The sequence below is a fragment of the Salvelinus namaycush genome, unplaced genomic scaffold (assembly GCF_016432855.1).
Source record: "Salvelinus namaycush isolate Seneca unplaced genomic scaffold, SaNama_1.0 Scaffold47, whole genome shotgun sequence".
In the NCBI taxonomy this organism is placed as follows: Eukaryota; Metazoa; Chordata; class Actinopteri; order Salmoniformes; family Salmonidae; genus Salvelinus; species Salvelinus namaycush.
This window is the reverse complement of record NW_024061164.1, coordinates 346-26,696: the sequence shown is the minus strand read 5'-3', so window position 1 is coordinate 26,696 and position 26,351 is coordinate 346. Positions and strand designations below refer to the sequence as shown.

The following is a 26,351-nucleotide window of genomic DNA, read 5'->3' as shown; positions in this document are numbered from 1 at the left end:
GTCTCCGTAGTCAGGTGTCTCACCTAACGTTACCTCTTCGTTATCGTTCAGGGGATGCGCTGCTGTAACTGCCAAACAGCCTTTCTACTCTCTGCGGTCTTTCCAGAGTGCACGCTGATGCTGTACACCTAGCAAACTGGTTGTCTCATCTCTCTTCAGTCGGGTGCTGCAATCTATTATGTGAACGATTGGCTGAGCCTTGGATAGAGCCAGTATTGCTCCAAAAGCGCATCACTCGGTCACTTACAGCTAGTAGTGATTAAAAGCCCCCCCGCCCAAACTTTTTTCATTGGATATACAACGAATCACGTAGGTCACCCATTTTGGATTAAAAACGGAAAATTTCGCCGAAAAGTGACTATTCCTGCTCTTTTTCTGCCATCCATCAAACCCATTTGGTGTGTCATCATAGTGGTCTCTGACATCATAGTGGTCTCTGACATCATAGTGGTCTCTGACATCATAGTGGTCTCTGACATCATAGTGGTCTCTGACATCATAGTGGTCTCTGACATCATAGTGGTCTCTGACTTGTGGTCAGACTCGCTCAGGTGGAACAAACTTAAACTTGCGCCTTTTTCAATGCTGATTTAAAATGTCTGAGAAAATAGAGAAGTTTTTTTCCGCAAACATTTTAAAAGTAATCATCTAGATTTTCTAAAGTATCTGTTACAATTTTTTAGCTGGTAAAGTAACGGATTACAGTTACCGTTTTTTGCAATCCCGTCACATGTAATCCGTTACTCCCCAACCTTGTACCAGACAGACATACCAGACAGTCAGCCAGACAGAGTCATACCAGACAGTCAGACAGTCATACCAGACAGTCAGACAGTCATACCAGACAGTCATACCAGACATACCAGACAATCAGATAGGTACCTTGTTGATGCAGATCTCTTTCTTGACGTTCTCAGAACACTCCTTCCCCTGAGACGTATCAATAACCTTCACCGCTACAGCCTCTCCTGTCTGTCTGTTCACCAGCAGCCTCACCCTGAGACACACACACACCATGAATACCACACACACTAGGGATGTGACAAATGAAAAAAATAATAATCTGCTTTCCATTAAACCGATAGAACGAAAAAAAAAAAAACACAAATTCACAATGCAGAACATAGTCCTATTAAGTATGACCACTAGAGGGCGATGAAGTTCTATCCACAACAGTCATAGGCTAAATCTCAAACTGAACACTTGGCCCTTTATGGAGTGGCCTCTTGCTGATGTGCTCCATAGTGATCACTCGAGGCTGTAGGTGTTTCTGACAAAATGAGCATTAAGAAGGTGCTCAATCTACCTCCCAACTGACACTTATCAATAGTCCAAAATTATCTTACCATTGGCGAGCATTGTCTACCTGGGAAACACGGGGGGGCGGCCACACACACACTGGCAGACAGACGCACTGGGAAACACAGGGGGCAGACAGACGAACTGGGAAACACGGGGGGCGGACACAGACGCAATGGGATTGCTGGGGCAGACACAGACGCACTGGGAACCCGGGGGGCGGACACAGACGCACTGGGAAACACGGGGGGCGGACACAGACGCACTGGGAAACACAGGGGGCAGACACAGACGCACTGGGAAACACGGGGGGCAGACAGACGAACTGGGAAACACGGGGGGCAGACAGACGAACTGGGAAACACGGGGGGCAGACACAGACTGATAGACAGGGAGATGGTTGGAAGAAATAAACAACATTTCTCTACATATCACTCGCTGGTGATTTAGCTTGTAGCGTGCCTGCTACTAGCTAGCTAGCATCCAGTGTCCGACATTAATTGCCCGCTAGCCCGGGGCCAGTAAAAACATCTCGTGGCCAGTAACTTTAACAGATTTTTGCATTCCAGTTCAACATTTCCCTGCGAAGTCTACCATTGAAGACTACACACGGAAATGTCATGCTATTAGCATTTGAGCAATATGATTTGGCCATTCAAGCACGACCACACTCCCGAGACTCAACTTCGAGCAGTACATGAGGCGATGCCTTAAAGCACATGCAAGCAGTCCGAAGCAAAAATAATAAATCTACTGGCTGAGAACTTCAATAGTGAACATACTAGCAACATGCTGGCTACTGTTGATAGTCTGCAAAAAGACACCTAGCATTCAAGTTGGCTAGGGCAGTCTGACAACAACAAAAAAGCAGTCTTCATTCGACCAATCAATTGGACAAAGTTTTTAAAAGTGTATTTTTCCATAGACACACCCTGTGTTTTAAATTAAAAAATATACATACACACACACACACACACACACAGCTGAAGTCGGAGGTTTACATACACCTTAGCCAAATACCTGTGTGTGTGTGTGTCTCAAGAGTTTGGACATACCTACTCATTCAAGGGTTTTTCTTTATTTTTTATATTTTATACATTGTAGAGTAATAGTGAAGACATCAAAACTATGAAAAACACATATGGAATCATGTAGTAACCAAAAAAAAAGTGTTAAACAAATCGAAATATTATATGAGATTCTTCTAATAGCCACCCTTTGCCTTGATGACAGCTTTGCACACTCTTGGCATTCTCTCAACAAGCATCACCTGGAATGCTTTTCCAATTATCTTGAAGGAGTTCCCACATATGCTGAGCACTTGTAGGCTGCTTTTTCTTCAGTCTGCTGTCTGACACATCCTAAACCATCTCATTTTGGTTAAGGTCGGGGGATTGTGGAGGCCAGGTCATCTGATGCAGCACTCTATCACTCTCCTTTTGATAAAATAGCCCTTACAAAAGCCTGGAGGTGTGTTGGATTATTGTCCTTTTGAAAAACAAATGATAGTCGCACTAAGTCCAAACCAGATGGGATGGCGTATCGCTGCAAAATGCTGTGGTAGCCATTCTGGTTGAGTGTGCCTTGAATTCTAAATAAATCACTGACAGTGACACCAGCAAAGCACCCCCACACCATAACACCTCTTCCTCCAGGCTTTACGGTGGGAAATACACCTGCAGAGATCGTCCGTTCGCCCACACCGCGCCTGATAAAGACATGGTGGTTGGAACCAAAAATCTCAAATTCGGACTCAAGACCAAAGTTGCACCAATGTCCATTGGTCGTGTTTCTTGGCCCAAGCAAGTCTCTTCTTATTGGTGTCCTTTAGTAGTGGTTTATTTGCAGCAATTGACCATGAAGGCCTGATTCACACAGTGTCCTCTAAACAGTTGATGTTGAGATGTGTCTGTTACTTGAACTCTGTAGCATTTATTTGGGCTGCAATTTCTGAGGCTGGTAACTCGAATGAACTTGCCCTCTGCAGCAGAGGTAACTCTGGGTCTTCCTTTCCTGTGGCGTTCCTCATGAAACCCAGTTTCATCAAAGAGCTTGAAGGTTTTTGCGACTGCACTTGAAGAAACTTTCAAAGTTCTTGAAATGTTCCATATTGACTGACCTTCATGTCCTAAAGTAATGATGGACTGGATTGTTGAGAGGGTGAGCTTATGGTTGTGTGGGGGTAAGGGCTGAATGTGTGTGGGTGTATGTGTGTATCCCACAACTGTTGCGAAGGAAGAAGTAAAAGATGTTAGGGACTATAGAGGATGATCCACAGCTATATATAATACAAATCGAGGTGAGGGCGATGGAAATGCATTTGGCAATGGATCTGCTTCGGTTCGGTGGATGGCGCTGTGTGCACTTTTCGAAGGATGGATCCCAGTCGGTCCGGGGCTGTGGGATGCGGGGGGTCGGGGGTGGTCTGCCGGGCATTGGGATGACAACCCAACTCGAGATGGGGGCTTTTGGCGGGTGGAATAGTGGGGACCAATTGGAGGTTTGCTTAGTGGAGATGCAAATGTCATGGTACAACTATATAGACACTCAATCATTATGTTACTTTTTAATAGGACGTTTACAAACATATATTTTGATAAAAATAATTGAAAGGTGTGTCTCATTATGGTAAGTGGTGAAATAAGTATAGCCAGTTACAATTGTAATGGCTTATCATATAATAAGAAAAGACGATCAGTATTTACCTGGCTAAAAGAGAAGGATTATAATATCTATTGTTTACAGGAAACCCATTCGACAGTTTTAGATGAAGTTTTGTGGAAAAAGAACTGGGGGGGCGAAATATATTTCTCCCATGGGCAAAGAAATTCAAAAGGGGTGATGGTTTTAATTAATAATAACTTTGATCCAAATGTGCAACTTGTCCAAACAGATCCTCAAGGTAGATGGATTATTTTAAATATGTTATTGGACAATAAACATATATGGCTTATTAACCTATACGGTCCGAATAATGATGATCCAAGCTTCTTTGACAATATATATAAGAATGTATCAACTCTACAAGCAACACTAGACTCTATTATTATAGTGGGAGATTTTAATACGGTCTTAAATACCTCTATGGACCGGAAAGGAAATCACACTACAAACTATCACCCTCAGGCACTTAAGGAAATCAGGAATGTCATGGATATATTGGAATTAGTGGATATATGGAGACTTAAATACCCTGACCTAGTGAGATATACATGGCGGAGGCTTAATCAAGCTAGTCGCCTTGACTACTTTCTTATATCATTCTCTCTGGCACCAAAAGTTAAAAAGTGTTTGATAGGGGACATAATGCGGTCGGACCATCACATAATTGGCATATATATTACTCTTACAGAATTTCCACGTGGGCGAGGATATTGGAAATTTAATCAAAGCCTACTAGATGATAAATTGTTTAGAACTAGGACAGAAGAATTTATAACTGACTTTTTTTAGACATAACATAGGTACAGCAGATCCCCATATTGTATGGGACACTTTTAAGTGTGCCTTTAGAGGCCATGCAATTCAGTACTCATCTATAAAACAAAAGCAATTTAGATCAAAAGAGTCCATATTAACAAAGGAAATTGAAGGACTAACAGTACAGTTAGATAACAATAAAAACGGTACCATAGAGGCACAGAATAAGTTAGAGGAAAAACAAAAAGAAATGGAGGAACTTATTCAAGAAAGATCCAGTGTAATATATTATAAAAATAAAGCGAACTGGATGGAATATGGGGAAAAATGCACCAAATTCTTTTTCAATCTTCAATATAGAAATGCTACCAAAAAAAACGTATTAAAACTTGTTACAAATGATGGAGTCACGCATGATTCACCAAATGATATTTTGAAAGAGGAAGTAAAGTACTTTAAGAATATGTTTTCGTTTCAGGCTCCTCCATCTCCACTAACTGAAACTAATTGTATGGATTTTTTCCCTAATAATAATGTAAAATTAACATCTGTACAGAAAGACTCATGTAAAGGCCTAATTACAGAGGAGGAACTACTTGAGGCAATTGGGGCCTTTAAGGATGGGAAAACTCCAGGACTGGATGGCATACCAGTGGAAGTATACAATTTTTTTTTTTGATATACTCAAAGGACCATTATTAGCTTGTTTTAACCACTCCTATATAAATGATAGATTAGACACGCAACAAGAAGGTGTGATATCATTATTACTGAAACAGGACCCAAGTGGTATATATAAAGATCCAGTCCATTTAAAAAATTGGAGACCTCTTACACTTCAGTGTTGTGATGCAAAAATCCTAGCAAAATGCTTGGCGCATAGAATAAAAAAAGTTGTCAGATATTATTCATCCTAATCAGACAGGTTTTTTACATGGACGATACATTGGAGATAATATAAGGCAAGTACTGGAAACAATAGAACACTATGAAATATCCGGGACACCAGGCCTGGTTTTCATAGCTGATTTTGAAAAGGCCTTTGATAAAGTACGACTGGAGTTTATATATAAATGCCTAGAATATTTCAATTTTGGGGAATCTCTTATAAAATGGGTTAAAATGATGTATAGTAACCCTAGGTGTAAAATAGTAAATAATGGCTACATCTCAGAAAGTTTTAAACTATCTAGAGGAGTAAAACAAGGTTGTCCACTATCGGCATATCTATTTATTATTGCCATCGAAATGTTAGCTGTTAAAATTAGATCAAACATTAATATTAAGGGATTAGAAATCCAGGGCCTAAAAACTAAGGTGTCATTGTACGCTGATGATTCATGTTTTCTTTAAAAAAAAAAACAACTAGAGTCTCTCCACGGCCTCTTAGAGGATCTAGATACATTTGCTATCCTCTCTGGATTAAAACCAAATTATGATAAATGTACCATATTACGTATTGGATCACTAAAAAATACACATTTTACATTGCCATGTAGTTTACCAATTAAATGGTCTGACGGAGATGTGGACATACTCGGTATACAAATCCCAAAAGAAAGAAATGATCTCACTCCAATAAATTTTTATAGAAAGTTAGCAAAAATAGATAAGATCTTGCTACCATGGAAAGGAAAATACCTGTCTATTTGTGGGAAAATCACCCTGATTAACTCTTTAATCATATCACAGTTTACCTATTTGCTTATGGTTTTGCCTACACCTAGTGACCTGCTTTTTAAATTATATGAACAAAAAATATTCAATTTTATTTGGAACGGCAAGCCAGATAAAATTAAAAGGGCCTATTTATATAACGAATATGAATTCGGAGGGCAGAAATTATTAAATATTAAAGCATTAGACCTCTCACTAAAGGCATCAGTCATACAAAAGTTATACTTAAATCCAAACTGGTTCTCTAGTAGATTGGTACGAATGTCTCATCCTATGTTCAAGAAGGGCCTTTTTCCCTTTATTCAGATTACACCTGCTCACTTTCGGTTGTTTGAAAAGGAAATAATCTCCAAAATATCTTTATTTTTTAAACAAGCCTTAGAAAGTTGGTTGCAATTTCAGTTTAATCCACCTGAAAGGACGGAACAAATAGTACAACAAATATTGTGGTTAAATTCAAATATAGTAATTGATAAAAAAACTGTATTTATCGAAGAAATGTTTAAAAAAGGTATAATTTTTGTGAATGATATCATAAATAGGACTGGTGGAGTAATGTCACACATGCAGCTAACACAGACATATGGAAATGTCTGCTCTACCCAAAATTACAACCAATTAATTGCAGCATTACCACAAAAATGGAAGAGGCAAGTAGAAGGGGAAAAAAGTAAGGAACTTGTATGTCGGCCCTATATTAAAGAACATAAATGGTTAAAGAAAAGTGTGATAAATAAAAACATATACCAATTTAATTTAAGGACCAAAAAACTGACAGCTGTGCCATATAAATTGCAAAATAGTTGGGAAGAGATTTTCGATGTACCCATTCCATGGCACATGGTTTATGAATTGATACGCAAAACAACGCCGGATTCAAAACTTCGAATTTTTCAATTTAAATTATTGTACAAAATTCTTGCAACTAATAGAATGTTATATATATGGGGGATACAATCTTCCCAGCTCTGCAGATTCTGCTGTGAGGAGGCAGAGTCATTAGACCATTTATTTTGGTATTGTCCGTATGTAGCTCGTTTTTGGTCACAGGTCCAGGAATGGTTGAAGAATTGCAACATTTGCGTAGAACTAACGCTACAGATAGCAATACTGGGGGATTTGAAAAGCCATAGTCAATCAATCAATCAATAATATAATAATTATTTTAGCAAAAATGTTTATTTTTAATTTACAATCCGTGGAAGCTTTGAGAATAGGAAGATTCAAATCTTTTGTGAAGCATCACAGCACAGTTGAAAAATATATGGCAAATAAAAATCCGAAATGGATGATGTTGGAAGATAGATGGGAAAGGTTGAGTGGAGCTGAAGGGTGGGACTAATAACAAGATAAACAATGTAGGGCATACGGGATCTGTGAAATGTGTATAGGTGCGGAGCCTTTGTGAAATAGCACAGTTACAAGTGGAAATCAAACTGGATGGACAACAGAAATAGAGGAAGGACTAAGAACAAACAAGAGAGAACTATTATAAAGTAGACTGTGTCTGTAAAATGTGTATAAGATGTATAAATTGAAGGTAAAAACAGAAATGTTTATCAGTTTACTCCAATTGGGGGATCGGTGGTAGGGTTTGCGGGGAATAATAATAAAGGTATACTCTTTAAAAAAGTATGTATGTCTATATAGGTATGTGTATGTATATATGTGTATATGTATGCATACGTGTATGGATATATATATTTACCCCAAAAAATATGGGGGATTGGAAATGATGCAGACAATTACATTGGAAGCAACATTCTTTCCGCAATATTAAGCTGATCCACCCCTAAAGAAGAGAAAAAAAAAAAAAATGATGGACTGTCGTTTCTCTTTGCTTATTTGAGCTGTTCTTTACATAATACGGACTTGGTCTTTTACCAAATAGGGCTTGGAATTCACCAAATAGCCCTATCTGGTAAAAAGACCAAGCCCTATCTGGTAAAAAGACCAAGCCCTATCTGGTAAAAAGACCAAGCCCTATCTTCTGTATACCCCCCTACCTTGTCACAACAACTGATTGGCTCAAACAAATTAAGAAGGAAAGAAATTCCACATATTAACTTAACAATGCACACCTGTTAATTGAAATGCATTCCAGGTGACTACCTCATGAAGTTGATTGAGAGGCAAAGGGTGACTATTGGAAGAATCTCAATTATGAAATATATTTTTGATTTGTTTAGCACTTTTTGGTTACTACATGATTCCATGTGTGTTATTTCACAGTTTTGATGTCTTCACTATTATTCTACAATGTAGAAAACAGTAAAAACTAAAGAAAAACCCTTGAATGAGTAGGTGTTCTAAAACTTTTGACCGGTAGTGCACTGTCAGCTTTTGTTGCTGGCATCTCATGCCTAAATTTGCTAATCTTGCCAATGAAAAAATAATTGAAGTAATTGACAATATCAGAGGGTTTTGTGATGAATGAGCCATCTGATTAAATTAATGATGGAGCCGAGTTTGTCTTTTTGCCCAAAATGTCATTTAAGGTGCTCCAAAGCTTTTTACTATCATTCTTCATCTCTGTTTCATAGTGTAGTTTCTTCTTTTTATTCAGTTTAAATCACATGATTTCTAAATTTGCAGTACGTTTGCCAATCGGTTGTGCAGCCAGACTTATTTGCCATTCCTTTTGCCTCGTCCCTCTCAACCATACAATGTGTGTGTGTACTCACTCTCCATATGCTCCTTCTCCCAGCGTCTGGATGAGGTCCCAGTCCTGCACAAAAGGTACCGCCATGCTGCATGTATGCATGTGCGCACACACGTTAGAAAGGATGTTTGATAGCAAGTCATGAGCTGTGTTCGAATACCCATACTAACATACTGTATACTATTAGTTCATTTTAGTATACTGTATCTGAACGGTATCCTTTCAGTTGAGCGTACAAGCGCTTCACCTGTCTACCGGAAGATGATGCTGTTGCTATGCAACGTATTGCTAGCAAAACAAATTACTAGCTAGACATTATACGATTTTGGGTGTGTTCGTAAATTCATTCTGGAGTGCCAGAATGCGCTCTAGGTGTTCGTAAATTCATTCTGGAGTGCCAGAATGCGCTCTAGGCGTTCGTAAATTCATTCTGGAGTGCCAGAATGCACTCTAGGCGTTCGTAAATTCATTCTGGAGTGCCAGAATGCACTCTAGGCGTTCGTAAATTCATTCTGGAGTGCCAGAATGCACTCTAGGCGTTCGTAAATTCATTCTGGAGTGCCAGAATGCACTCTAGGCGTTCGTAAATTCAAATCTGGAGTGCCAGAATGCGCTCTAGGCGTTCGTAAATTCATTATGGAGTGCCAGAATGCGCTCTAGGCGTTCGTAAATTCATTATGGAGTGCCAGAATGCACTCTAGGCGTTCGTAAATTCATTCTGGAGTGCCAGAATGCACTCTAGGCGTTCGTAAATTCAAATCTGGAGTGCCAGAATGCGCTCTAGGCGTTCGTAAATTCATTCTGGAGTGCCAGAATGCACTCTAGGCGTTCGTAAATTCATTCTGGAGTGCCAGAATGCGCTCTAGGCGTTCGTAAATTCATTCTGGAGTGCCAGAATGCGCTCTAGGTGTTCGTAAATTCATTCTGGAGTGCCAGAATGCACTCTAGGCGTTCGTAAATTCAATCTGGAGTGCCAGAATGCACTCTAGGTGTTCGTAAATTCATTCTGGAGTGCCAGAATGCGCTCTAGGCGTTCGTAAATTCAATCTGGAGTGCCAGAATGCGCTCTAGGCGTTCGTAAATTCATTATGGAGTGCCAGAATGCGCTCTAGGCGTTCGTAAATTCAATCTGGAGTGCCAGAATGCGCTCTAGGCGTTCGTAAATTCAATCTGGAGTACCAGAATGCGCTCTAGGCGTTCGTAAATTCATTCTGGAGTGCCAGAATGCGCTCTAGGCGTTCGTAAATTCAATCTGGAGTGCCAGAATACGCTCTAGGCGTTCGTAAATTCATTCTGGAGTGCCAGAATGCACTCTAGGTGTTCGTAAATTCAGAGCGTTGTCAGATTGTTCCATTCTGTTCGTAAATTCAGAGCGTTCAGTATGCACATTGGACGCTCTGGCCAATGAGCAGGATTGACTTCACAACGGCAGTCAAGCACCCAAGCTAACTGGCCAACGTTGGCTAGCTTGCTAGCTACTTCCAGACACAAATGAGAGAACACCTCACTGACCATTTTACTTGCCCCAGCAGAGCTGGTTAGACTGTTTTCATGTTATCCTGAGCGTTGGTGACTAAATGTGCTGCTGGCAACAATTTAATTACTTTTTTTTGCCCACATTTACTGGCACTGGTTATATTCAATGGGTGTTGAGCGTTTGGACATTCATCCAATATTCTGCGCTCTGGCACACAGACGAGAGTGCTCCGAAATCAGAGTAGATAGCCAGAGTGAATTAACAATGTCCATTGAAACGCAGGACCACTACACCACCATTTACCTAATCTAAGAATGACGAGATTAATCAAATCAATAAAATGTAGGTAGTTGGATAGCACATAGTTAATATACTGGCAAGATCTATTTAATAGTAGCCAACTAACGTTAGGTAGCTAGCTTACATATATTACCGTTACCGTTACATACTGCTGTAATGATACGCGGTTCATAAGGATACCATAACTAACAAATTGTCATCCAACATAACCTGTAAGCACAAGCAATTCGCTACACTCACAATAACATCTGCTACCTACGTGTATGTAACAGTTTATCCCTCCATCCGACCGCGACGCGAACCAGGGACCCTCTGCACACATCAACAACTGACACCCACGAAGCATCGTTACCCATCGCTCCAGAAAGGCCGCGGCCCTTGCAGAGCAAGGGGAACCACTACTTCAAGGTCTCAAAGCGAGTGATGTCACCGATTGAAACGCTATTAGCACGCAGCACCGCTAACTAGCTAGTCATTTCACATCGGTTACATGTATGTGACCAATAAAATGTAATTTGATTTAAAAAGTTATTACTTTATTACATTGCTCAACATTTCTTTACATTTGTCATAACTGGTTAAAGCAATGAATTTGTATTCACTCGTCGGAAACGTGAAGCCACGCCCATTTTAGGAAGAATTGTATTATGGGCTCTAAAAGTGCAGAAATAGTGTCCACTGTTTGTATACTTCGTATTTTGGAGAATTTAGTACGACATCCAGGAACGTTTGGCATACTGACTATATCCACACTATGACCAATAAGTATACTACATACTGAATTTACGTCACAAATAGTACGGTTAGTATGAGTATTCGAACACCGCTCTGAGCTTCTCTGTACCAATCCATCCAAGCCCGTGACTGTAAATAATCTGTTCTAACTGCTTTTAATTAACAAAGGCAGTTAGCTAAACCAAGCCAACCAAAACCAATGCTAACGCTACTGGCTAGCTAGTTTGCACAAACCTGCGCCAACGTCACTAGCTGCATAGCCAACTAGTACTCAAAACAACACTAACGTTAACATGACTAACTACAATAGGAAGCAATATCATTATCAATTTAGTTCGCTATATGACAGGTAACGTTATACGGTGAACCAGAATCTGTGCACAGGTGAGAGGTTTTCCTCAGTCATTCACCCTCTCCTCTGCAGATTCTGGTTCAGTTATACCGTAGTTTAAATTTACTGTTGCCGCGTTCACGTACTAGTCGGAACTTGGAAAATCGGAAATGTCCGACTTGCAAACTGGTTCAACGTGTATAACTACAACCAATTAGCAAGTAGGAAATGCCCGAGTTTCCTAGTACCGACGAGTATGTAAACGCGGTAAGTCATTCTATATCTAACCGAAGTATTAAACTATACAATATCGACAACAATTGAAATTCACGTCAGTTAGCTAAAATACGCGTTGCCAAACATGCTAGCTAGTCAAGTTACTTTGTTAACAAAACCACACTTTGTCTAAACCTTACTGACGTTGGCTTTAATAGCTCTCCCCAATTCCTGTCAAGTAAGCGCAAACTAGTCTGTGTTGGCCACATGACCGTGTGTTGTTTACCTTGAGTCTTTCAGCAGTCCTGGTTCCTTATCAGCATTTATATATATATATATATATTATCTAAAATCTTGAAAGCGAAGTTAACTCCAACGCAGCTGCACAACAAATTTGGCGCGCTACATGGACTTCCGTTCCGGTGGTATTTACTACAGCGTCAGTTCCTGTAAACGGTATGTTTACGGAAGTAAAAGAGAAGGCAGAGGTTACAATCACAGAGTTTGTACCATAGATAGACACCTCCAAAGACAGTACAGTATGAAGATAGGCTAAAACTGCTTCTCCAATATAAGTCCCCAATCACACTTGTAGGCGATGTCATGGCGAAGTTAGCTAGCTAAACTCATGCGTAGGAACACGTCGTCGGGTCTAACGGTTTTCTCACGCCGAACTGCGCATGTGCAAGTCGTCAAATCTTCTTCTTCAATAAGGTTTAAAGGCGTTTAGCATCCAATAAATATTGCATTACCGCCACCTACTAGACTGGAGTATAACTCCCTTATTCTTTGCTTGAAATAATTATTATAATAATAAATGTATTAATAAATAAACAAACACCCTACCACTAAAAACCCACCACACTACTCCACTATTTAAATATATTTGGTCCTGGGGCGGCAGGTAGTCTAGTGGTTAGAGAGTTGGGTTGCTGGATCGAATCTCTGAGATGACAAGGTAAAAATATGTCGTTCTGCCCTTGAACAAGGCAGTTAACCCACTGTTCCCCGGTAGGCTGTCATTGTAAATAAGAAATTATTCTTAACTGACTTGCCTAGTTAAATAAAGGTTGAATAAAAAAACCTCAGGCCTGAAAGGATAGGACACTCCCTGCAAATCTTCTGATGTCAAGTCTCGCACACCCAAATACCTCTCTTCAGCTGCGACCACCACCTAATTTTTCTGTGACTCCATTCCATCCCTGCAGTACAGTTGATAACAAATGATATTTTTACAAAAATCCAATCTTACTGAAACATATATCACAGTCACCCAAGTCATAGACTGTTCTTTCTGCTACAGCACAGCAAACGGTACCAGATCGCCAAGTCTAGGTCCAAAAGGCTCCTTATCAGCTTCTACCCCGAAGCCTGCTGAACAATTTTTCAAATGAGCACCCGGACTATTTACACTGACCCCCCCCCCCCCCCGCCCCCTTTTTTTTAAACTGCTGCTACTCGCTGTTTATTATCTACGCATAGTCACTTCACCCCCACCTACATGTACACATTACCTCGACTAACCTGTACCCCTGCTCACTGACTCGGTACCGGTACCCCCTGTATATAGCCTCGTTATTGTTATTTTATTACTTTTTATTTAATGTTTTACTTTAGTTTATTTCAGAGATAGCCTGCAGGTCTGTGCCCAAACAATTCGAACATCTACTTTTAAAAATCCATCTCTCCAGAAATAAGTCTCTCACTGTTGCAGCCTGTTATAGACCACCCTCAGGTCCCAGCTGTGCCCTGGACACCATATGTGAATTGATTGCCCCCCATCTATCTTCAGAGTTCGTTCTGTGAGGTGACCTAAACTGGATATCTTTGCTTGAAATAATTATACAGGCCCTCGACCAGCACAAAAACATCCTGTGGCGTACTGCACTAGCATTGAATAGTCCCTGCGATGTACAACTTTTCAGGGAAGTCAGGAGCACACAGTCAGTTAGGAAAGCAAAGGCTAAAGGTAAATATGCTTAACACCCCGTCCGTCCTACAATCTAAGCTAGATGCCCTCAATCTCACACAAATTATCAAGGAACCTACACATGTACAACCATAAATCTGTAAAAATGGGCACCCTCATAGATATTATTCTGACCAACTTGCCCTCCAAATACACCTCTGCTGTTTTCAATCAAGATCTCAGCGATCACTGCCTCATTGCCTGCATCCGTAATGGGTCTGCGACCAAACGACCACCCCTCATCACTGTCAAACGCTCCCTAAAACACTTCTGCGAGCAGGCCTTTCTAATCGACCTGGCCCGGGTACCCTGGAAGGATATTGACCTCATCCCGTCAGTAGAGGATGCCTGGTTGTTCTTTAAAAGTAATTTCCTCACCATCATAAATAAGCATTCCCCTTTAAAAAAAATGTAGAACTAAGAACAGATATAGCCCTTGGTTCACCCCAGACCTGGCTGCCCTCGACCAGCACAAAAACATCCTGTGGCGTGCTGCAATAGCATTGTCCCCGCGATATGCAACTTTTCAGCGAAGTCAGGTACCAATACACACAGTCAGTTAGGAAAGCAAAGGCTAGCCTTTTCAAACAGAAATTTGCATTCTGTAGCTCTAACTCCAAAAAGTTCTGGGACACTAAAGTCCATGGAGAATAAGAGCACCTCCTCCCAGCTGCCCACTGCACTGAGGCTAGGAAAGACTGTCACCACCGATAAATCCAGGATAATCGAGAATTTCAATAAGCATTTCTCTACGGCTGGCCATGCTTTCCTCCTGACTACCCAAACCCCGGCCAACAGCTCCGCACACCCCACAGCTACTTGCCCAAGCCTCTCTAGCTTCTCATTCACCCAAATCCAGATAGCAGATGTTCTGAAAGAGCTGCAAAACCTGGACCTGTACAAATCAGCTAGGCTAGACAATCTTGACCCTCTCTTTCTAAAATTATCCGGCGCCACTGTTGCAACCCCTATTACTAGTCTGTTCAACCTCTCTTTTGTATTGTCCGAAATTCCGTCTTCAAAGGGGGTGACACTCTAGACCCAAACTGTGATAGACCTATATCCATCTTGCCCTGCCTTTCTAAAGTCTTCGAAAGCCATGTTAACAAACAGAGAATTGACCATTTCGAATCCCACCGTACCTTCCCCGCTGTGTAATCCGGTTTCCGAGCTGGTCAAGGGTGCACCTCAGCCACGATCAAGGTACTAAATAATATCATAACCGGCATCGATAAAAGACAGTACCGTGCAGCCGTCTTCATTGACCTGGCCAAGGCTTTCGACTCTGTCAATCACCGTATTCTTATCGGCAAACTCAACAGCCTTGGTTTCTCAAATTATTGCCTCGCCTGGTTCACCAACTACTTCTCAGTTAGAGTTCAGTGTGTCAAATCAGAGGGCCAGTTGTCCGGACCTCTGGCAGTCTCTACCACAGGGTTCAATTCTCGGGCCGACTCTTTTCTCTGTATGTATCAATGATGTTGCTCTTGCTGCGGGTGATTCCTTGAACCACCTCTACGCAGACGACACCATTCTGTATACATCTGGCCCTTCATTGGACACTGTGTTAACAAATCTCTAAACGAGCTTCAATGGCATGCAACACTCATTCTGTGGCCTCCAACTGCTCTTAAACGCTAGTAAAACTAAATGCATGTCTTCAACCGATCGCTGCCTGCACCCACCCGCCCGACTAGCATCACTACTCTGGACGGTTCTGACTTAGAATATGTGTACAACTACAAATACCGAGGTGTCTGGTTAGACTGTAAACTCTCCTTCCAGACTCATATTCAGCATCTCCAATCCAAAATTAAATCTGGAATTGGCTTCCTATTTCGCAACAAAGCCGCCTTCACTCACGCTGCCAAACATACCCTCGTAAAACTGACTATCCTACCAATCCTTGACATCGGCGATGTCATTTACAAAATAGCCTCCAACACTCTACACAGCAAACTGGATGCACTCTATCACAGTGCCATCTGTGTTGTCACCAAAGCCCCATATACCACCCACCACTGCAACCTGTATGCTCTTGTCGGCTGGCCCTCGCTACATATTCGTCGCCAGACCCACTGGCTCCAGGTCATCTATAAGTCTTTTCTAGGTAAAGCTCCGTCTTATCTCGGCTCACTGGTCACCATAGCAGCACCCACCCGTAGCACGCGCTTCAGCAGGTTTATCTCACTGGTCATCCAAAAAGCCAAAACCTCCTTTGGACGCCTTTCCTTCCAGTTCTCTGCTGACAATGACTGGAACGAATTGCAAAAATTGCTGAAGTTGGAGACTTATATCTCCCTCACTAACTTTAAGCATCAGCTATCTGAGCAGCTTAGCCAATCGCTGCAATTGTACACAGCCCATCTGTAAATAGCCCATCCAACTACCTACCTTATCCCCATATTGTTTTTATTTACTTTTTTGCTCTTTTGCACACAAGTACTTCTACTTGCACATCATCATCTGCACACCTATCACTCCAGTGTTAATTTGCTAAATTGTAATTACTTCGCTACTGTCTCTTTTATATTGTGACGGACCAGCTAGATCTACTATCTCTATTTTTGAATGACAGACCAGCTAGATCTACTGTCTCTATTATATTATGACAGACCAGCTAGATCTACAGTCTCTAATATATTATGACAGATCAGCTAGATCTACTGTCTCAATTAAATTACAACAGACCAGCTAGATCTACTGTCTCTATTATATTATGACAGACCAGCTACATCTACTGGCTCTATTATATTACGACAAACCAGCTACATCTACTGTCTCTATTATATTATGCCAGACCAGCTAAATCTACTGTCAATATTATATTATTACAGACCAGCTACATCTACTGTCTCTATTATATTATGACAGACCAGCTACATCTACTGTCTCTATTATATTATGACAGACCAGCTAGATCTACTGTCTAAATTATATTATGGCAGACCAGCTGGATCTACTGCCTCAATTATACTACGACAAACATGCTTGATTTACTGTCTCTATTATATTATAACAGACCAGCTACATCTACTGTCTCTATTATATTATGACAGACCAGGTAGATCTATTATGTCTATTATATTATGACAGACCAGCTAGATCTATTATGTCTATTATATTATGACAGACCAGCTAGATCTATTATGTCTATTATATTATGACAGACCAGCTAGATCTACTGTCTATATTATGTTATGACAGACCAGCTACATCTACTGTCTCTATTATATTATGACACACCAGCTACATCTACTGTCTCTATTATATTATGATAGACCAGCTAAATCTACTGTCTCAAGTATATTACGAAAGACTACCTGGATTTACTGTCTCTAGTATATTATGACAGACTATATACATCTACAGTCTCTATTATATTACGACAGACCAGCTAGATCTACTGTCTCTATTATATCATGGCAGGCTAGCTAGATCTACTGTCTCTACTAATTTATGCTTGTTATACTGTCTCTATTATATTACGACAGACCAGCTACATCTACTGTCTATATTATATTACGACAGACCAGCTACATCTACTGTCTCTATTATATTATGACAGACCAGCTAGATCTACTCTCTTAATTATACTATGAAAAACATGCTTGATTTACTGTCTCTATTATATTATGACACACCAGCTACATCTACTGTCTCTATTATATTATGATAGACCAGCTAGATCTACTGTCTCATTTATATTATGACAGACCAGCTAGATCTACTGTCTCTATTATATTACGGCAGACCAGCTACATCTACTGTCTATATTATATTACGACAGACCAGCTACATCTACTGTCTCTATTATATTATGATAGACCTGCTAGATCTACTGTCTCATTTATATTATGACAGACCAGCTAGATCTACTGTCTCTATTATATTATGACAGACCAGCTAGAACTACTGTCTCTATTATATTTTGACAGACCAGCTAGATCTACTGTCTCAATTATATTATGGCAGACCAGATAGATCTACTCTCTCAATTATACTACGAATGACCTGCTAGATCTACTGTCTCATTTATATTATGACAGACCAGCTAGATCTACTGTCTCTATTATATTATGTCAGACCAGCTTGATCTACTGCCTCTTTTATAATATAACAGACCAGCTAGATCTACTGTCTCATTTAAATTATGGCAGATCAGCTAAATCTACTATTACAATTATATTACAAAATATCAGCTACATTTACTGTCTCTATTATATTAGGACAGACCAGCTACATCTACTATCTCTATTATATTACGACAGACCAGCTAGATCTACTGTCTCTATTATATCATGGCAGGCTAGCTAGATCTACTGTCTCTACTATATCATGCTTGATTTACTGTCTCTATTATATTATGATAGACCTGCTAGATCTACTGTCTCATTTATATTATGACAGACCAGCTAGATCTACTGTCTCTATTATATTATGACACACCACCTACATCTACTGTCTCTATTATATCATGATAGACCTGCTAGATCTACTGTCTCATTTATATTATGACAGACCAGCTAGATCTACTGTCTCTATTATATTATGACACACCAGCTACATCTACTGTCTCTATTATATTATGACAGACCAGCTAGAACTACTGTCTCTATTATATTTTGACAGACCAGCTAGATCTACTGTCTCAATTATATTATGGCAGACCAGATAGATCTACTCTCTCAATTATACTACGAATGACCTGCTAGATCTACTGTCTCATTTATATTATGACAGACCAGCTAGAACTACTATCTCTATTATATTTTGACAGACCAGCTAGATCTACTGTCTCTATTATATTATGACAGACCAGCTAGATCTACTGTCTCTATTATATTATGACAGACCAGCTTGATCTACTGCCTCTTTTATAATATAACAGACCAGCTAGATCTACTGTCTCATTTAAATTATGGCAGATCAGCTAAATCTACTATTACAATTATATTACAAAATATCAGCTACATTTACTGTCTCTATTATATTATGACACACCAGCTACATCTACTGTCTCTATTATATTATGACAGACCAGCTACATCTACTATCTCTAATATATTATGACAGACCAGCTAAATATACTGTCTCTATTATATTATGACAGACCAGCTAGATCTACTGTCTCATTTATATTATGACAGACCAGCTAGATCTGCTGTCTCAATTATATTACGAAAGACCAGCTAGATTTACCGTCTCTAGTATAACATGACAGACCAACTTGATCTACTGTCTCTACTAAATTATGACAGATCAGCTACATCTACATTCCCTAAAATATTATGATAGACCTGTTAGATCTACTGTCTCATTTATATTATGACAGACCAGCTATATTTACTGTCTCTATTATATTATGTCAGACCAACTTGATCTACTGCATCTTTTATAATATGACAGACCAGCTAGATCTACTGTCTCATTTAAATTTTGTCAGACCAGCTAAATCTACTGTTACAATTATATTACAAAATACCATCTACATTTACTGTCTCTATTATATCATGACAGACCACCTATATCTACTGTCTCTTTTATATTATGACAGACCAGCTAGATCTACTGTCTCTATTGTATTATGACAGACCAGCTAGATCTACTGTCTCAATTATATTATGACAGACCAGCTAGATCTACTGTCTCTATTGTATTATGACAGACCAGCTAGATCTACTGTCTCATTTATATTATGACAGACCAGCTAGATCTACTGTCTCTATTATATTATGACAGACCAGCTTGATCTACTGCCTCAATTGTATTATGACAGACCAGCTAGATTTATTATGTCTATTATATTATGACAGACCAGCTACATCTACTGTCTCTATTATATTACGACAGACCAGCTAGATCTACTGTCTCAATTATTTTATGACAGACCAGCTACATCTATTGTCTGTACTATATTATGACAGACCAGCTAGAACTACTGTCTCCATTATATTTTGACAGACCAGCTAGATCTACTGTCTCAATTATATTATGGCAGACCAGATAGATCTACTCTCTCAATTATACTACGAATGACCAGCTAGATCTACTGTCTCTATTATATTATGACAGACCAGCTAGATCTACTGTCTCAATTTTATTATGGCAGACCAGCTAGATCTGCTGTCTCAATTATATTACGAAAGACCAGCTAGATTTACTGTCTCTAGTATAAAAAAACAGACCCACTAGATCTACTGTCTGTACTATATTATGACAGATCAGCTTCATCTACAGTCCCTAAAATATTATGATAGACCTGCTAGATCTACTGTCTTAATTATATTATGACAGACCAGCTAGATCTACTGTCTCTATTGTATTATGACAGACCAGCTAGATCTACTGTCTCATTTATATTATGACAGACCAGCTAGATCTACTGTCTCTATTATATTATGACAGACCAGCTTGATCTACTGCCTCAATTGTATTATGACAGACCAGCTAGATTTATTATGTCTATTATATTATGACAGACCAGCTACATCTACTGTCTCTATTATATTACGACAGACCAGCTAGATCTACTGTCTCAATTATTTTATGACAGACCAGCTACATCTATTGTCTCTATTATATTATGACAGACCAGCTAGAACTACTGTCTCCATTATATTTTGACAGACCAGCTAGATCTACTGTCTCAATTATATTATGGCAGACCAGATAGATCTACTCTCTCAATTATACTACGAATGACCAGCTAGATCTACTGTCTCTATTATATTATGACAGACCAGCTAGATCTACTGTCTCAATTTTATTATGGCAGACCAGCTAGATCTGCTGTCTCAATTATATTACGAAAGACCAGCTAGATTTACTGTCTCTAGTATAAAAAAACAGACCCACTAGATCTACTGTCTGTACTATATTATGACAGATCAGCTTCATCTACAGTCCCTAAAATATTATGATAGACCTGCTAGATCTACTGTCTTAATTATATTATGACAGACCAGCTAGATCTACTGTCTCTATTGTATTATGACAGACCAGCTAGATCTACTGTCTCATTTATATTATGACAGACCAGCTAGATCTACTGTCTCTATTATATTATGACAGACCAGCTTGATCTACTGCCTCAATTGTATTATGACAGACCAGCTAGATTTATTATGTCTATTATATTATGACAGACCAGCTACATCTACTGTCTCTATTATATTACGACAGACCAGCTAGATCTACTGTCTCAATTATTTTATGACAGACCAGCTACATCTATTGTCTCTATTATATTATGACAGACCAGCTAGAACTACCTTCTCCATTATATTTTGACAGACCAGCTAGATCTACTGTCTCAATTATATTATGGCAGACCAGATAGATCTACTCTCTCAATTATACTACGAATGACCAGCTAGATCTACTGTCTCTATTATATTATGACAGACCAGCTAGATCTACTGTCTCAATTTTATTATGGCAGACCAGCTAGATCTGCTGTCTCAATTATATTACGAAAGACCAGCTAGATTTACTGTCTCTAGTATAAAAAAACAGACCCACTAGATCTACTGTCTGTACTATATTATGACAGATCAGCTTCATCTACAGTCCCTAAAATATTATGATAGACCTGCTAGATCTACTGTCTCATTTATATTATGACAGACCAGCTAGATCTACTGTCTCTATTGTATTATGACAGACCAGCTAGATCTACTGTCTCATTTATATTATGACAGACCAGCTAGATCTACTGTCTCTATTATATTATGACAGACCAGCTTGATCTACTGCCTCAATTGTATTATGACAGACCAGCTAGATTTATTATGTCTATTATATTATGACAGACCAGCTACATCTACTGTCTCTATTATATTACGACAGACCAGCTAGTTCTACTGTCTCAATTATTTTATGACAGACCAGCTACATCTATTGTCTCTATTATATTATGACAGACCAGCGAGAACTACTGTCTCCATTATATTTTGACAGACCAGCTAGATCTACTGTCTCAATTTTATTATGGCAGACCAGCTAGATCTGCTGTCTCAATTATATTTTACGAAAGACCAGCTAGATTTACTGTCTCTAGTATAAAAAAACAGACCCACTAGATCTACTGTCTGTACTATATTATGACAGATCAGCTACATATACAGTCCCTAAAATATTATGATAGACCTGCTAGATCTACTGTCTCATTTATATTATGACAGACTAGCTAGATCTACTGTGTCTATTATATTATGACAGACCAGCTTGATCTACTGCCTCTTTTATATTATGACAGACCAGCTAGATCTACTGTCTCAATTATATTATTACAGACCAGCTAGATCTACTGTCTCATTTAAATTATGGCAGATCAGCTAAATCTACTGTTACAATTATATTACAAAATATCAGCTACATTTACTGTCTCTATTATATTAGGACAGACCAGCTACATCTACTATCTCTATTATATTATGACAGACCAGCTACATCTACTGTCTCTATTATATTATGACAGACCAGCTAGATCTACTGTCTAAATTATATTATGACAGACCAGCTACATCTACTGTCTCTATATTATGAGAGACCAGCTAGATCTGCTGTCTCAAATATATTATGGCAGACCAGCAAGATCTACTCTCTCAATTATACTACGAAAGACCAGCTAGATTTACTGTCTCTATTATATTATGACAGACCAGCTACAACTACTGTCTCTATTATATTATGACAGACCAGCTAGATCTACTGTCTCAATTATATTATGGCAGACCAGCTGGATCTACTCTCTTAATTATACTATGAAAAACATGCTTGATTTACTGTCTCTATTATATTATGACACACCAGCTACATCTACTGTATCTATTATATTATGACAGACCAGCTACATCTACTATCTCTAATATATTATGACAGACCAGCTAGATCTACTGTCTCTATTATATTATGACACACCAGCTACATCTATTGTATCTATTATATTATGACAGACCAGCTAAATATACTGTCTCTATTATATAATGACAGACCAGCTAGATCTACTGTCTCATTTATATTATGACAGACCAGCTAGATCTGCTGTCTCAATTATATTACAAAATACCAGCTAGATTTACTGTCTCTAGTATAACATGACAGACCAACTAGATCTACTGTCTCTACTAAATTATGACAGATCAGCTACATCTACATTCCCTAAAATATTATGATAGACCTGTTAGATCTACTGTCTCATTTATATTATGACAGACCAGCTATATTTACTGTCTCTATTATATTATGTCAGACCAACTTGATCTACTGCCTCTTTTATAATATGACAGACCAGCTAGATCTACTGTCTCTTTAAATTTTGGCAGACCAGCTAAATCTACTGTTACAATTATATTACAAAATACCAGCTACATTTACTGTCTCTATTATATTATGACAGACCAGCTATATCTACTCACTCTACTATTTTATGACAGACCAGCTAGATCTATTATAGCTATTATATTATGACAGAACAGCTACGTCTACTGTCTCTATTATATTATGACAGACCACCTATATCTACTGTCTCTATTATATTATGACAGACCAGCTAGATCTACTGTCTCTATTGTATTATGACAGACCAGCTATATTTACTGTCTCTATTATATTATGTCAGACCAGCTAGATCTACTGTCTCTTTTATAATATGACAGACCAGCTAAATCTACTGTTACAATTATATTACAAAATACCAGCTACATTTACTGTCTCTATTATATTATGACAGACCAGCTATATCTATTATAGCTTTTATATTATGACAGACCACCTATATCTACTGTCTCTTTTATATTATGACAGACCAGCTAGATCTACTGTCTCTATTGTATTATGACAGACCAGCTAGATCTACTGTCTCAATTATATTACGAAAGACCAGCTAGATTTACTGTCTCTAGTATAACATGACAGACCAACTAGATCTACTGTCTCTACTAAATTATGACAGATCAGCTACATCTACATTCCCAAATATATTATGATAGACCTGTTAGATCTACTGTCTCATTTATATTATGACAGACCAGCTAGATCTACTGTCTCTATTATATTATGACAGACCAGCTATATTTACTGTCTCTATTATATTATGTCAGACCAACTTGATCTACTGCATCTTTTATAATATGACAGACCAGCTAAATCTACTGTTACAATTATATTACAAAATACCAGCTACATTTACTGTCTCTATTATATTATGACAGACCAGCTATATCTACTCTCTCTACTATTTTATGACAGACCAGCTAGATCTATTATAGCTATTATATTATGACAGAACAGCTACGTCTACTGTCTCTATTATATTATGACAGACCACCTATATCTACTGTCTCTATTATATTATGACAGACCAGCTAGATCTACTGTCTCTATTGTATTATGACAGACCAGCTAGATCTACTGTCTCAATTATATTATGACAGACCAGCTAGATCTACTGTCTCTATTGTATTATGACAGACCAGCTAGATCTACTGTCTCTATTATATTATGACAGACCAGCTACATCTACTGTCTCTATTATATTATGACAGACCAGCTAGATCTACTGTCTCATGTATATTATGACAGACCAGCTAGATCTACTGTCTCTAATATATTATTTCAGACCAGCTACATCTACTGTCTCTATTATATTATGACAGACCAGCTACATCTACTGTCTCTATTATATTATGACAGACCAGCTAGATCTACTGTCACTACTATTTTATGACAGACCAGCTAGATCTACTGTCTCACTTGTATTATGACAGACCGGCTAGATATACTGTCTCTATTATATCATGACAGACCAGCTACATCTACTGTCTCTATTATATTATGACAGACCAGCTAGATCTACTGTCTCATGTATATTATGACAGACCAGCTAGATCTACTGTCTCTAATATATTATTACAGACCAGCTACATCTACTGTCTCTATTATATTATGACAGACCAGCTAGATCTACTGACACTACTATTTTATGACAGACCAGCTAGATCTACTGTCTCACTTGTATTATGACAGAACAGCTAGATCTATTATGTCTATTATATTATGACAGACCAGCTAGATCTACTGTCTCATTTATATTATGACAGACCGGCTAGATATACTGTCTCTATTATATTATGACAGACCAGCTACATCTACTGTCTCTATTATATTATGACAGACCAGCTAGATCTACTGTCTCTACTATATTATGCTTGATTTACTGTCTCTATTATATTACGACAGACCAGCTACATCTACTGTCTCTATTATATTATGACAGACCCGCTACATCTACTATCTCTAATATATCATGACAGACCAGCTAAATATACTGTCTCTATTATATTATGACAGACCAGCTAGATCTGCTGTCTCAATTACATTACGAAAGACCAGCTAGATTTACTGTCTCTAGTATAACATGACAGACCAACTAGATCTACTGTCTCTACTAAATTATGACAGATCAGCTACATCTACAGTCCCTAAAATATTATGATAGACCTGTTAGATCTACTGTCTCATTTATATTATGACAGACCAGCTAAATATACTGTCTCTATTATATTATGACAGACCAGCTAGATCTGCTGTCTCAATTATATTAAGAAAGACCAGCTAGATTTACTGTCTCTAGTATAACATGACAGACCAACTAGATCTACTGTCTGTACTATATTATGACAGATCAGCTACATCTACAGTCCCTAAAATATTATGATAGACCTGCTAGATCTACTGTCTCATTTATATTATGACAGACTAGCTAGATCTACTGTCTCTATTATATTATGACAGACCAGCTAGATCTACTGTCTCATTTATATTATGACAGACCAGCTAGATCTGCTGTCTCAATTATATTACGAAAGACCAGCTAGATTTACTGTCTCTAGTATAACATGACAGACCAACTAGATCTACTGTCTCTACTAAATTATGACAGATCAGCTACATCTACATTCCCTAAAATATTATGATAGACCTGTTAGATCTACTGTCTCATTTATATTATGACAGACCAGCTACATTTACTGTCTCTATTATATTATGTCAGACCAACTTGATCTACTGCATCTTTTATAATATGACAGACCAGCTAAATCTACTGTTACAATTATATTACAAAATACCAGCTACATTTACTGTCTCTATTATATTATGACAGACCAGCTATATCTATTATAGCTTTTATATTATGACAGACCAGCTAGATCTACTGTCTCTTTAAATGTTGGCAGACCAGCTAAATCTACTGTTGTCA

At 38.6% G+C, this 26,351-nt stretch overlaps 1 protein-coding gene across 1 annotated transcript in view; it reads right to left on the bottom strand.

The window, feature by feature from the left end:
- The window catches only part of chek1 (checkpoint kinase 1), a 50,833-nt gene extending 38,057 nt beyond the window's left edge, over positions 1–12,776 (bottom strand). The window contains exons 1-3 of the mRNA XM_038986416.1: positions 12,404–12,776; positions 9,081–9,146; positions 883–997 (exon numbers count right to left, since the gene is read on the bottom strand). Coding sequence (XP_038842344.1) covers positions 883–997; positions 9,081–9,145 — 180 coding nt within the window. The 5' untranslated portion in view covers position 9,146; positions 12,404–12,776. The remainder of the gene's footprint in view (positions 1–882; positions 998–9,080; positions 9,147–12,403) is intronic.
- Between the last annotated feature and the right edge of the window lie 13,575 nt (positions 12,777–26,351).